At 49.1% G+C, this 13,863-nt stretch overlaps 1 protein-coding gene across 1 annotated transcript in view; it reads right to left on the bottom strand.

Moving 5' to 3' along the window:
* LOC115464593 overlaps positions 1 to 13,863 on the bottom strand; it is a 40,357-nt gene that overhangs the window by 8,748 nt on the left and 17,746 nt on the right. The window contains exons 7-8 of the mRNA XM_030194956.1: positions 13,595 to 13,812; positions 4,809 to 5,895 (exon numbers count right to left, since the gene is read on the bottom strand). Of these exons, the coding sequence (XP_030050816.1) occupies positions 4,809 to 5,895; positions 13,595 to 13,812 (1,305 nt within the window). The remainder of the gene's footprint in view (positions 1 to 4,808; positions 5,896 to 13,594; positions 13,813 to 13,863) is intronic.

The raw sequence follows: 13,863 nt of genomic DNA, 5'->3' as shown, positions 1-13,863 counted from the left end.
AAGCCTTTCCCCTTCCTTCTGTAAACAGCAAGCAGTCCCTCTTTCCAAAAACCAACTTTCTCCCTTTATCTACATATCCCTCATTCATTTTCTGCCTTTCTTTCATATAGCTAAATAAAGTTTAATCACCACCTTTTAATCAATTGGACCACCTTCTTCTACTCATCACCCTTCCTGCCTCTTTGTTTTGCCTGAAAATTATGGCTCTCCTTCTCTGCCTTTTTATTTTTGGTTAATCACTAAAAAGGAAATTTGATAACCCAGCACCTAAATTAAGGCACCAACTGTGTGCCTGTTATAGGCGTTTATGCGTGCCACTGGAAGCTAGGCGCTATTCTATGAAACAGTGCACCCAAATCGCTTAGGGCCAGATTCTATAAACGACGCTGAAAATTTGGTGCTCAATGCCAGTCTATAAAGAGCGCTTTGGGATGAGTTTTTTTTATATATAGGTAGAGTGCTGAATTTGGTGCTCAACTTATGCCCGCTGAAACCTGGTGCAAATCCTGGCTATCCTATAACACTGTGTGAAACGTTTGCGAATGGCCCTCCCATGGCCACACCTCCTTTTCAGTTGTGCATGATCCAATTTAGGCACCCAAATCACAATTAGTGCCTACTTTAAGTGCTTCTTAGCTCCAATAATTAAAGAATTGGAGCTCGTTAACTATTTTGGGCATCGATCTGGGATCCATACACACATTTGGGCAACCTTTATAGAATCAGGGCTGTTAGTGTGCAACTGTCAGGAAGGCATGCGCGCAACTTATATAATATTACCAGTTGCGTACACAGCTGCACCCACTTAGAAAAGGTCAATGGCTGGCATATGTTGACGCAGTGCGGCATGCAAACTTTTGGCACACCAATAGGGCTTTCTGCTGGTATTTCTATATCGGCTTAGGCATGCTCTAAGCTGGTACAAAATTGCCACCAAGTACACCCCCTTGCAGTGCCTAAAATGAGATGCCAATATCTAGGATTGTCCTCTACAACACAAAAGCTACAAGAAGGAATGCCACTTCAGTCCTCTGTTGCCTGGGGTCTTTGAACTGCCCACACTAAGCTGTCCAGCACAGTTCATACGATGAACTGCCACCGTTTCTCTTGATGACCAGGGGAGGACTGGGCTTGGAAGGAGAAGAGGGAAAGGATATGGGAACAGAACTGAAGATAGAGGACGGGGGGGAGTGCTGGAGGAAGCTATAGGTAGTTAGTAAAGAAGGAGAGGATAGCTGGGTGAGGGGATGAGAATTTAGATGATGAGGTGGAAGGGAGTGCAACTGAGGCAGAGACCTTGTCATCTGGCAGGGTTACCAACTGGTTCCAGATTTGCCCAATAGGGTTCATCCAGTCCAGGTTTTACTCTTTGCATTCAGGGAATTATAGTCTTGCTTTTCCTTAGGGAATCCAGATTGGAAATAAGAACTGCAAGTCCCTGCATGCAATGAGCTAAAATCTGGAGTGGCTCAACCCTGTCAAGGGAATCTGGAGCGAAGAAAAACTGCAAGAAGAATGTAAAGGAAAAGGTCTGGAAGAAGGGAAATAAGGAGAGCGGTAGAGGTTTTCAGGAAGTCAGGCATCTTTAAGAGGGAATGAGAACATGAAAATTTAAACAGTTAAATGCACAAAAGAAAAAAGAAAAAAATATCCAGACACAACAAAAAGACTGGTAAGCTATTTTATTTTTTATAATGTAAACCAGTTTTACATATTAAATAATGTAATTTTTATTTGCAAATGTGCCACATAATTTAACCCTGAGCTACAAAAGGAAACTGGTTCACATCATTTCTGCTACCTCCTAAGAGAACTAAATTACTGTCTTTCTCCTATTCTCTGCGGTTAACCTGTATTACAGATAGTGACATATTCTGAATCCAGCAGGCTAAAGGATCCATGGCAGCATGAGGGAGGGAGACTGAGTAACAAAAATTACATAAAGATCTCCTGCTGGATGAGGTATATGTTTTTTGGGCAATGGCAACTCAGTAAAACCGAGCAGCATCGGATCAGGAACTAGTTGAGTGATGAGCAGAGGGAATAATGAATGGACTGCACTCTGTGGCAAGCAGTTGATTGTTGCTGCTCATAACGTCTTCTGTCCTCTCTTCTTTCTCTCTACATCCCTCCTCAGGAACTCATCCCATCATAAATCACTCTTATCTGTGCCTCCTCCACCTCCACTGTACATCTGGAATAGACATCCTGGGCTCGAAATTCAGCCAGTGGCCTTAAATCCGGAAATTCAATGCTGGGTCATGTCCAGCACTTAACCGGCGATGGATTATTGCATAAAGATAAGACTGACTGTTATGTGTCCTATTTATGTGGTTAACCTGGCTGATTAAGTGATGAATATCAGAACCAGTTGACTCTACCCCCAGAATGCCCTCAAAATAGCTGGTTTTTAGTTTGGCGCTAATGGTTATATTTTCTGTGACACTAACTGGTTAAGCACAGTTGAAAATTAGCAGTTAGCGGCTGGTTAAATCACTTTGAGTATTGGCCACCCCTGAGCCTGTCTGTCATGCTCCCTTGTCTAGCCATATTCAAATCCAACAGAAACAATATCAACCAAAAGCAGGATGAAAGCAACACTTTTACTGACGACCCATAAAGGAACTAGCTTAATTGAAGACCTGGCAGGGGCTACGTTTCGGCAACCTTGCCTGCATCAGGGGGCGTTCTTAAGCATAAAACATTTACATTGTCATTTGGAGCAGGCTGAATTAGTTGATTGGTACTGAGACTGTACAAGAAGTATAGTGATACATAAGAACGTAAGAGCAGCTATACTGGCTCAGACCAATGGTCCTTCCAGCCCAGTATCCTGCTTCCAACAGTGGCCAATCCAGGTCCCAAACTCTCTACACCCAACTCAGATACCATTTCTCTTCTCCTACTCTCCTGCAGTCCTCTAAGTCTCTCCTTTTTCTCCTCTCTCTCGCTCCCCTCCCAAGCTCCTGTTACCTTGCCTGCTAAGAAAACATACTTGCCCCAGGTGAGCCGGTTTAGCACATTTTCGAAATCCTGGCTATATCACCTCCCAGAGGGAAAAGACGGAACAGGAAGAACTATGAAAACCTTAAGCACATTACCAACTGTCCTCTTCTATTTTTTAGATGTAAATGTTTTATTGGTATTTAACATAATAAAGACAAGTAATACTTATACAAACTTAATGTATTTTTTTCTAAACAATACACTCAATTTTATTTATCACTGAAAAAATACATTCTGGGTGCTAACGTATCTATTAACAAAACAAGAATGAAATCAGTGTTAGCCAAAAAGGAGGCCAATGTAATATGAAAACGCCTCTACACCAATTCATGATAATAAGCCCTAACCTACTTCTTCTTCTGGGCTACGAGATAAGAAGGAACTCAAACTACATCAAGTTCTCAGCAATACTTCAAGAGCCCAAGTACCTACCTTGGCCTCAGATTAGTGTTTCCAACTATCAATCCCACCTCCATCGCTCCTCCAACCACTCAGCCAGTCTTCCGGCAGAGGATGCTAGGTTTTTCTCCAATATCCAAGAACAGCTCTTCTGCTAGCTAGAATGCTTTTCTCATTTGCATCAATCTCCTGCACTCATGAGAGTTCACTTCTCTAATTATCAAACTAATTAAAAAACAAACCTCAAAAAAAGGAATCCTAGAAAAGTACTAAAAAAAAAGTGCTAAGCCACCTTTTGAAACATTATTTCTGCAACGGATAAACTTCTTCCCTAAGTATTTCAACAAGGGCATCTCTGGCCGTCTTCAAATCTAAGCTAAAAGCCCACCTTTTTGATGCTGCTTTTAACTCCTAACCCTTACTCACTTGTTCAGTACCCATACTTTTCATTCCCACCTTAGTAATTCCCTTATCTCTTGTCTTGTCTGTCTGTCCTAATTAGATTGTAAGCTCTGTCGAGCAGGGACTGTCTCTTCATGTTCAAGTGTACAGCGCTGCGTACGTCTAGTAGCGCTATAGAAATGATAAGTAGTAGTACTAGTAAGGGCATGCCATGAACCAGCGAATGACTCTTTTTTAAGATACAATCAAAGATGACTATGGTGCGTGCCTCACCCAGCTTTCCTTAAAGACTGGTTTTGGTCATGATTCAGAGCTCTCAGGGGTCTGGATCCCTCCCCGCTGGATGTCCATTCTAACTCCACTTGCAGGGACACAGCAATGAGACCAGTGTGCATTGCTACTCTATGAAGGTAGCCAAGAGACGCACTAACTTGATTCCTTGACGTATGCAACATATCATCCTATATAATAATTTGCACCTCCAATGTTCCATATCTGGCTGCCTGGGTTTGTAACATCTCCTGACGTCAGCCAGCCTCCAGTGTTCCATTCCCCCTCACTGTCCCGCCCTCGTGTCAAGACATAATGACGTCAGAGGGCGGAACAGTGAGAGGGAAGGGAACGCTGGAGGCGAGCTGACGTCAGGAGGGATGTTACGAACGGAACGGAAGTCAGCGCCAGCCAGCCAGAGAATGTTCAGGTACAAATCAAGGGGAGGAGAGAATCACGGGACATCGGGGGGAGGGAGGGAGAGGAGGGCAGGGGAGAATGGATGGGATGGAAGGACAGTAGAGGACAGAATCGCGGGACACAGATGGGAGGGCAGGGAAGAGGAGAATCACTGGACATGGAGGGGAGGGCAGGGGAGGGGAGAGAGAGAAAAAAAGCTTACATGACAGCCTTCCTAGGACCCCTTTCATTGTTGAGGAAACGGGCATGGTTCCACTAGTGATCTATAAACCCCAGACTCAACCATACAAAACAGCATGTGGAGATTTTACCTGTTGTATGACTGCTGGGCTCACGGTGGGCCCAGATGGATGCGCCTGGGAAAAGTCAGTAATGCGCAAAGTTGTTTTGCTGTCATCGAGAACCACCCGAAGGCAGCGGTGTAAGGAAGGTGAGGTGCCCATCTGGGCAGCGAGCGCTTGATGCTTCAGCTTCACATAAGCGCTGACACTGCTCTCTGCGTCTGGAATGCTGTTGTATTCTTCGGCCCACAGTTTCCAGCGCGGGTGCCATGTCTCGTAATAATACTGGAAGACCTCATCAGGACAGGCAGCTTTCAGCTCGTTCAAGGCCTGATTGTAGACAGCAGGTGAATGTGTGTGGGACAAGATATGCAAAAAATCCTTAATCTGAGCCTCCTCTGCTGAGTTAATCTCAGAGATCTTATTATAGAGAAGGTCCAAAACTAGCGGCATGCAATATCTCAATGAGGCACAAGGTACGAGGTCTTCTATGTCGAGAGGATCCTGAATTTCTGGGCTCACCGTCACATGTTTTACTTGACTGTTCAGGATGGGGATGCTTTGAAATATAGAGACCACAATGAATTTTAAATTTTCCGATGTTCCTTTCCTTGCAATGCAGTACGCACATGCTGTCCACCCCACATTCTCTTCTTCACAGAGAACAGCGTACAAATCAAAACCTGGACTGAAACCAGAGAGAAAGTCAATATAGAGATAGCGTGGAAAACACCGAGCGATATGCTGCATGCTTGATGTCATGAGGAAGATGTTTTTCACCTGCAGCTTATTCTCCTCAAATACCAGCTTGACCTTGGCATCGGGATCTGAAAGGAGGAGGGAGATTAATTCTCTCAGGACCTGGGACCGGTCCTCAAATGCTCCAGATCGAAATCTCTGAAGTGTGTTCAGGTCATTAGGTTCCAAGAATTTCCTGGAGATGTTATTGGCGATCTGGACAGGAAGGCCCACTGTGGATGCAAGTTTACTTCTTTTCAATGGTGGGGCGAAATCTGTCTCTGGAAGATCGTGATTGTGTTCGAAGCTGGTGTCGGAGATGATGAGTTTTTCCTTGTGGGGACACAGCTGTAGCTTAATGAAAGCAGGACAGCTATTCCTGAAAAGAAAGGGAAAAAATGTCATGTACTGTCAGACAGAACACCTAACCATTCATGCTATCAAGTTATGCTTACCATTGCTATATCATTGAATTCAATACAATTAGCTCACTCAGATCATTTTCTATTCCACTGATCTGATGAAGTGGAGTCTTACTCTCAAAATCATATGCCTTGAAGGTCTATAAGATAGCACCAATCCTTCTGCTATTAGAGACTAATAAAATAATACTCTAGAGAAGGGGTTCTCAGCCCAGTCCTTGAGAAGACTAAAATCTATTGGTATAGAAGGTACTGTATTAAAATGGTTTGGTTCTTATTTAACGTCTAGGAAATTTCAAGTGGTAGAGGGAAATTGTGAATCTGCATGGTTTGAAATGCCCACTGGAATTCCTCAAGGTTTGGCAGTATCGACCATGCCCTTTAACATCTATATGATCCCATTGTGTAAATTTTTGTGCTGCCTAGGGTTACAATTCAGGATTTATGCTGATGATACTTTTCTTTTGTATAGAGAATACCGTTGGGGAAGCCTTATTTTTTTTTTAACAAGTGTTTTATTGAAAACAATAAGCAATACTATAGAAACTCTGCAATACAGGAAACCAAGTGCAAGGAACAACAATCCGAAAAGTCCACAAACAAGCAGATAATATCCCCCCAACTCTCTCCAACCAAATGGAGAGACACCTGAACTAGGCCAGAGCCAATCTCGTGCTGGCAAATGCAGATTATGGGAGTGTGCCCTCCACACCCGATAGGGCTGCCAAACATGGAAAAAGGCTCCCATGGAATCATGATTTAAGGCAGTCAATTTAGACAGGAGCAAAAACCCAAAAGGGTAGTTAAAGTTTAACTGAAACTAGTTAGAAACCAGGTCAGGAACATGGCTGTTAGCCCGTCATCCATCTGCTTGGGAGACAGAGGAATACTGAACATTATATGCTGCATAATACCCTTAAGGAGCAAGACACAAAACTATTTTCTTCTTCTTCCTCTGTCTGCACCCACTGGTGAAGGCACACAACCCATTTGCCTGAACTGGTCTGATAGGATGCTATGGAAAGAAGTCTTCGAAGATCTGACTGAATGACATTTTGTTTTATAGCATTACTAGTGGTACCATGCCCGTTTCCTCAACAATGAAACAGGCCCTAGGAAGGCTGTCATGTAAGGTAAAATTATGTATCATACCTGATAATTTTCTTTCCATTAATCATAGCTGATCAATCCATAGACTGGTGGGTTGTGTCCATCTACCAGCAGGTGGAGATAGAGAGCAAACTTTTGCCTCCCTATATGTGGTCATGTGCTGCCGGAAACTCCTCAGTATGTTGATATCAAAGCTCCATCCGCAGGACTCAGCACTTAGAGAATTACACCCACAAAGGGACACTCTGCCCAGCTCACCACCGCCGAAACGGGGGAGGGGAATTAACCCAGCTCATCCCCACACAAGTGGGGGAGGGGAATCCGTCCAGCTCATCCCCGCGGAGCGGGAGAGGGACACCACACCCGCCGATGCGGGGGGATCTGGCTTATCCTGCAACTGCAACCGCGGGAGGAGCTGACTGACCCTAACACCGCCGAAGCGGGAGGGGTACAAAGCTGCCCTACAGCCGCACGAAGCGGGAGGGAGTGCCGGCAGAATTTATGTCTCAATCCAGCCCCGTAAAACGGAGGGGAGAGGAATGCAGCAGCTCACTGTTACACAAACTCGTCTCAACTCTTGTAGGATCCAAGTGAAAAAACTTGAACACGAAGTCCTCCTGAAGTAACTGAAGACTAAACTTGAACCTAAAATTCAACCAGAATATAAACAGTACAGATATCTGGGAGGGGCTATGGATTGATCAGCTATGATTAATGGAAAGAAAATTATCAGGTATGATACATAATTTTACCTTCCATATCATCAAGCTGATCAATCCATAGACTGGTGGGATGTACCGAAGCAGTACTCACCCAGGGCGGGACATTGAAATCCCTGACCGCAACACTGCGGCTCCAAACCGGGCCTCCGCCCGAGCAGCCACAGTCAAGCGGTAATGCTTGGAGAATGTATGGGCCGATGCCCAAGTTGCCGCCTTGCATATCTCTGCCAAGGAGACGGACCCGGCCTCTGCCATCGAGGCCGCCTGAGCTCTTGTGGAGTGAGCCTTCAGCTGGATAGGCGGCATCTTCCCCGCGGCCACATAAGCCGCTGCAATGGCTTCCTTGACCCATCTTGCCACTGTAGGCTTAGCAGCCTGCAGACCCTTACGAGGACCTGCAAACAGGACAAACAGATGATCCGATTTCCGGAAATCATTGGTCACTTCCAAGTATCTGATGATGACACGTCTCACATCCAGATATTTGAGAGCAGAGTACTCCTCTGGGTAGTCCTCCCTACGAAAGGAAGGGAGACAGAGCTGCTGATTCACATGGAAGCGAGAAACAATCTTGGGCAGGAAGGAAGGCACTGTGCGAATAGTCACTCCTGCCTCAGTGAACTGCAGAAAAGGCTCTCGACATGAGAGCGCCTGGAGCTCGGAAACTCTGCTGGCTGAAGTGATAGCCACCAAAAAGACTGCTTTCAACGTCAGGTCTTTCAGAGATGCTCTCGACAAGGGTTCAAAAGGCGGCTTCTGCAATGCTCTTAGCACCAGATTGAGATTCCATGTAGGCACCACAGAGTGCAGAGGAGGGCGCAGGTGATTAACTCCCTTGAGAAAGCGCACCACATCTGGCTGTGAAGCCAGGGAAACACCCTTCAGGCGGCCCCTGAAGCAAGTCAGAGCCGCTACCTGGACTTTAAGGGAACTGAGCGACAGGCCTTTCTCCAGACCTTCTTGCAGGAACGCCAACACTGAAGAAATTGGAGCAGTGAAGGGAGAAAGTGAACCTGCTTCACACCACGCTGCAAAGGTACGCCAAACCCTGGCGTAAGCAGTAGAAGTAGAGCGCTTCCTCGCTCTCAGCATAGTGGCGATGACCTTGTCTGAGAAGCCCTTCTTTCTCAGACGCTGCCGCTCAATAGCCAGGCCGTAAGACCAAAGGGGGAGGGATCCTCCATCACCACGGGACCCTGATGTAACAGGCCCTGCTCCACTGGCAGCCGCAGAGGATCGTCGACTGAGAGCCTGATCAAGTCCGCATACCAGGGACGTCTGGGCCAGTCCGGACCCACCAGGATTATCCGGCCCGGATGCTTTGCCACCCGGTCTAGCACCCTGCCCAACATGGGCCAGGGCGGGAACACATAGAGAAGCTCTTGTGTCGGCCACTGTTGAAGAAGAGCATCTACTCCCAGGGATCAAGGGTCCCGTCCTCTGCTGAAAAAGCGCGGCACTTGGCGATTGGCCGATGACGCCATCAGATCTAGGCTCGGCTGGCCCCAGCGCTTCGTGATGTCCAAGAACGCCTGAGCCGATAGTTTCCACTCTCCGGGCTCCAAGGTATGGCGACTGAGAAAGTCCGCCTTGACATTCATGACTCCAGCAATGTGGGCCGCTGACAGCTGTTCCAGGTTCGCTTCCGCCCACTGGCATAGATTCATGGCCTCCTTGGCTAGAGGGGCGCTCTTGGTACCTCCCTGGCGGCTGACATAGGCCACAGCCGTGGCATTGTCCGACAGGACCCGTACTGGCTTCAAGGCCAGTACCGGGATGAACTCCAAAAGCGCCAACCGAATGGCTCTGAGTTCCAGGAGGTTGATAGACCACTTTGCCTCTGCAGGAGATCAGAGCCCCTGCGCTGCCCTTCCCAAGCAGTGGGCTCCCCAGCCCGACAAAGAGGCGTCCGTCGTGACGACAATCCACTCTGGGGTCACCAGAGGCATTCCCGCAGACAACTTGTCTGTCTGCATCCACCAGCTCAGCGCCTTGCGCACTGCTGGGTCCAAGGGAAGGCGCACAGCATAATCCTCCGACATCGGAGTCCAGCGCTGCAGCAGAGTGTTGTAGTGGTCTCATATGAGCCCTGGCCCAGGGCACTACTTCCATCGTGGCCGTCATAGAGCCCAACAGCTGCACATAGTCCCAAGCCCGAAGAGGAGAGGCTACTAGGAACTGGTCCACCTGAGCCTGAAGTTTGACAATCCGATTGTCTGGCAGGAACACTCTGCCCACCTGGGTGTCGAATCGAACTCCCAGATACTCCAGGGACTGAGTCGGGCGCAGCTGGCTCTTCTTCCAGTTGATGATCCATCCCAGGGAGCTCAAAAGAGCAACTACCCGGTCCACAGCTTTGCCGCACTCTGCATAAGAGGGGGCTCGGATCAACCAGTCGTCCAGATAAGGATGGACTTGTACTCCTTCCTTTCGCAGGAAGGCCGCTATGACCACCATTACTTTGGAAAAGGTCCGCGGAGCAGTAGCCAACCCGAAAGGGAGGGCTCTGAACTGGAAGTGTCGTCCCAGGACTGCAAAACGCAGAAAGCGTTGGTGAGGAGGCCAGATGGGAATATGCAGGTACGCTTCCTTGATGTCCAAGGAAGCCAAGAACTCTCCTGCCTTCACTGCCGCTATAACCGAGCGGAGAGTCTCCATGCGAAAGTGCCGCACTTTCAAGGCCCGATTGACCCCTTTGAGGTCGAGGATAGGCCGGACAGAACCTCCTTTCTTTGGTACCACAAAGTAAATGGAGTAACGTCCCTTGCCAATTTGATTTTCTGGCACCGGAACGACCGCCCCCAGGCGGATCAGGTTGTCCAAGGTCTGCTGCACTGCCACAGCTTTGACCGGAGACTTGCAGGGAGAGAGTACAAACCCGTCTCTTAAGGGTCGGCAGAACTCTAGCTTGTAGCCGTCTCTGATGACTTCCAGCACCCAAGCGTCTAAAGTTATTGTGGTCCACTCGCCCAGAAACGAGGACAGCCGTCCTCCAATCTGCACTGGGGCGTGGACCAAGACCCCGTCATTGGGTACGAGACCCTGGGGGAGGACCGGAGGGAGCACCTCCGGGACGGCGGTCTCTGCGAAAGGAATGCTGCTTGGGGGAGAAATTCCTCTTGAAGGAAGAGGGGGCAGAGGAGCCCGACCTGCCCGGGCGGTACCGACGGGCTTCCTGAAACCGTCCTCTGGAGGTACCGGGGCGAGTACTAGCCCGAGCCCTGACCTCTGGTAACTTCTTGCCCTTAGACGTGCCGAGATCGGTCACGATTTTGTCCAGCTCGACCCCAAAGAGCAGCTTGCCTTTAAAAGGCAATCTAGCCAGGCGGGATTTAGAGGCGTGGTCAGCAGACCAATGTTTCAGCCAAAGCCACCGCCGCGCAGAGACTGTCTGAGCCATGCCTTTAGCTGAGGCTCTCAAGACATCATACAGCAAGTCTGCCAAATAGGCTAAGCCCGATTCCAGGGCCGGCCAATCAGCCCTCAAGGAATGATCCGAGGGGGAAGCCCGCTGCACCATAGTCAGGCACGCCCTGGCCACATAGGAACCGCAAACCGAGGCCTGCAAACTTAAAGCAGTCGCCTCAAAGGACGACCTTAAGGCCGCCTCCAATCTTCTGTCTTGGGCGTCCTTTAGGGCCGTGCCACCTTCCACCGGCAAAGCCGTTTTCTTAGTCACCGCAGTGATTAACAAATCCACTGTAGGCCACAGATAGGCCTCACGTTCACTTTCAGGCAAAGGATAGAGGCGGGACATAGCCCTAGCCACTTTGAGGCTCGCTTCCGGGACATCCCATTGAGCCGAAATTAAGGTGTGCATAGCATCATGCACGTGGAAGGTTCTAGGCGGGCGTTTCGTCCCCAGCATAATGGCAGAGCCAACAGGGGCTGAGGGAGCGACGTCCTCCGGAGAGGAAATCTTCAAAATGCCCATGGCCTGCACTAACAGGTTGGGCAAATCCTCTGAGCTAAAAAGCCGCGCTGCAGAGGGGTCATCCGCTCCAACCGAGCGGGGATCCGTCTCCTCCAAGGAATCCGCAAAGGACCGTTGGGAGAACTCAGATACGCTGCCCTCATCTACATCGGAGGAGACAAGGTCCTCCAAGGCCTGGGAATCAACCCGAGGGCGTTTACCTCCGGGGACCTCAACCTCTTTACCAAACGAGGGAGCAGGGGCAGCGTTTTGCATAAGGAAGGCCTGATGCAGCAGCAAGACAAACTCGGGGGAGAAACCCCCCAGACTGTGCACTTCCGCAGCCTGGGCTACAGCCCTAGACGCACCCTCAACCGGCGCTCGCAAGAGCGGGGGAGAGCCATGCTGCGCATCCAAAATGGCGTCCGGCGCGACACTCCGCGAAGGAGCCGCGCGGGAAAAAACGGCGCTTAACTTTAGCCGCTTTGGTGCCGTCGCCCAAATTAAGGGCGTCCATGGCATTAATGTCTCCCTCAAGGGCGGCCCACGAAGAAGCCGTCCGAGCCGCGTGGCCGGCCAAGATGGCGGAGGCGAGCAGCGGGGGATGGGCGTTTATGGCGGGAAAAACCGCCACGCCGGAGGAAGGACCGGGACACTCATCGGTCACGAAACTGTCACCCAACAAGGGCAAATCAGATTTTAATACCCCCGCATCCCCTCTAGAAGCGCCGAAGCGATCCGGGGAGCGACCCTTTGCGCCCTCGCCCTCCGACGCCATATGCCACGTGGAGATCAATCGGGGAACCCCCTGCCCGCTATAAAAAGGTAAAAATTACCTGCTTTCCGCTCCGAGCTGTAACGACCTGGTGTCCCATTGAGTATGCTGCAATAAACGTTTAAATAAACGTCGAAATAAACGCCTTTAAGGACGTTCAAAATTTTTTTTTTTTTTTTAACGGAGCCAGCGGGAGGGGGGAGAAAAGGAGGGACCTGGCGCCACCAGGTTTGCATTTGCTCAAGAAGAGCCCTCAACCCCAGGCACTCAACAAAACCTAAAAATTAGGCTTGGAGGCCTAGCCAGAGCTGCTGCTGTGTGTGACCACCACCTGCTGAGATAGAGAACATACTGGGGAGTTTCCGGCAGCACATGACCACATATAGGGAGGCAAAAGTTTGCTCTCTATCTCCACCTGCTGGTAGATGGACACAACCCACCAGTCTATGGATTGATCAGCTTGATGATATGGAAGCTTTTTTTTTTCTCTCTCCCCTGCCCTCCCCTCCATGTCCATCAATTCTTCCCTCCCCTCCATGACCAGCGATTCTCCTCTTCCCTGCCCTCCCATCCGTGCCCTGCGATTCTCTCCTCTACTGTCCTCCCATCCCATCCATGTCCATCAATTCTCCTCTGCCCTGCCCTCCCCTTCCTCTCTCCCTACCTCCCTCCCCTCGATTCTCTCCTCCCCTCGATTTGTACCTGAACGTTCTCTGGCTGGCTGGCGCTGGCTTCTGTTCCATTCGTAACATCCCTCCTGACGTCAGCTCGCCTCCAGCGTTCCCTTCCCTCTCACTGTTCCGCCCTCTGACGTCATTACATTTTGACGTAAGGGCGGGACAGTGAGGGGGAATAGAACGCTGGAGGCTGGCTGACGTCAGGAGATGTTTCGAACCCAGGCAGCCAGACATGGAATATTGGAGGTGCAAATTATTAAATAGGATGTGTAATAATCTGTCCATCTTGTCTATGTGTTTTTATAAACTGTGTATGTATAACATGTCTCCCGCCAAGAACTGTCAACTGTATGGGCTGTAAATTTTTTAAATAATTAAATGTTAGTTTCGATAGTTCAAACTAAAACAAAAAAGCCATACTACCCACAAATTCCCTCCCCAATTTCTCTGCGACTGTACCTGGTGCAAAACAGCAGAACCAAGCTGTACTTCAAGCACTGGGCCAGCACGGCACCTGATGGACACTGGCTTATTTCTTCCTCGGTCAAGGTCGCTGACTGGCGTACTGTGAACATCAGCTTCCGATCCTCACACCAGGCATCCAGGAACGAACAGAAATCCTCCCAGCTGGAGAACTCCGTTTGATCCAGCTCATCCTCTCTGGTGGATTCAGAAGACTACAAAAAGAAAGAAAAAAAAAAAATCTAATTTGTAGAAACGCACCTTGG

Source organism: Microcaecilia unicolor, chromosome 3 (genome assembly GCF_901765095.1).
Source record: "Microcaecilia unicolor chromosome 3, aMicUni1.1, whole genome shotgun sequence".
Classification (NCBI taxonomy): Eukaryota; Metazoa; Chordata; class Amphibia; order Gymnophiona; family Siphonopidae; genus Microcaecilia; species Microcaecilia unicolor.
The sequence above is the reverse complement of the archived record's forward strand: the minus strand, read 5'-3'. Positions and strand labels throughout refer to the sequence as shown.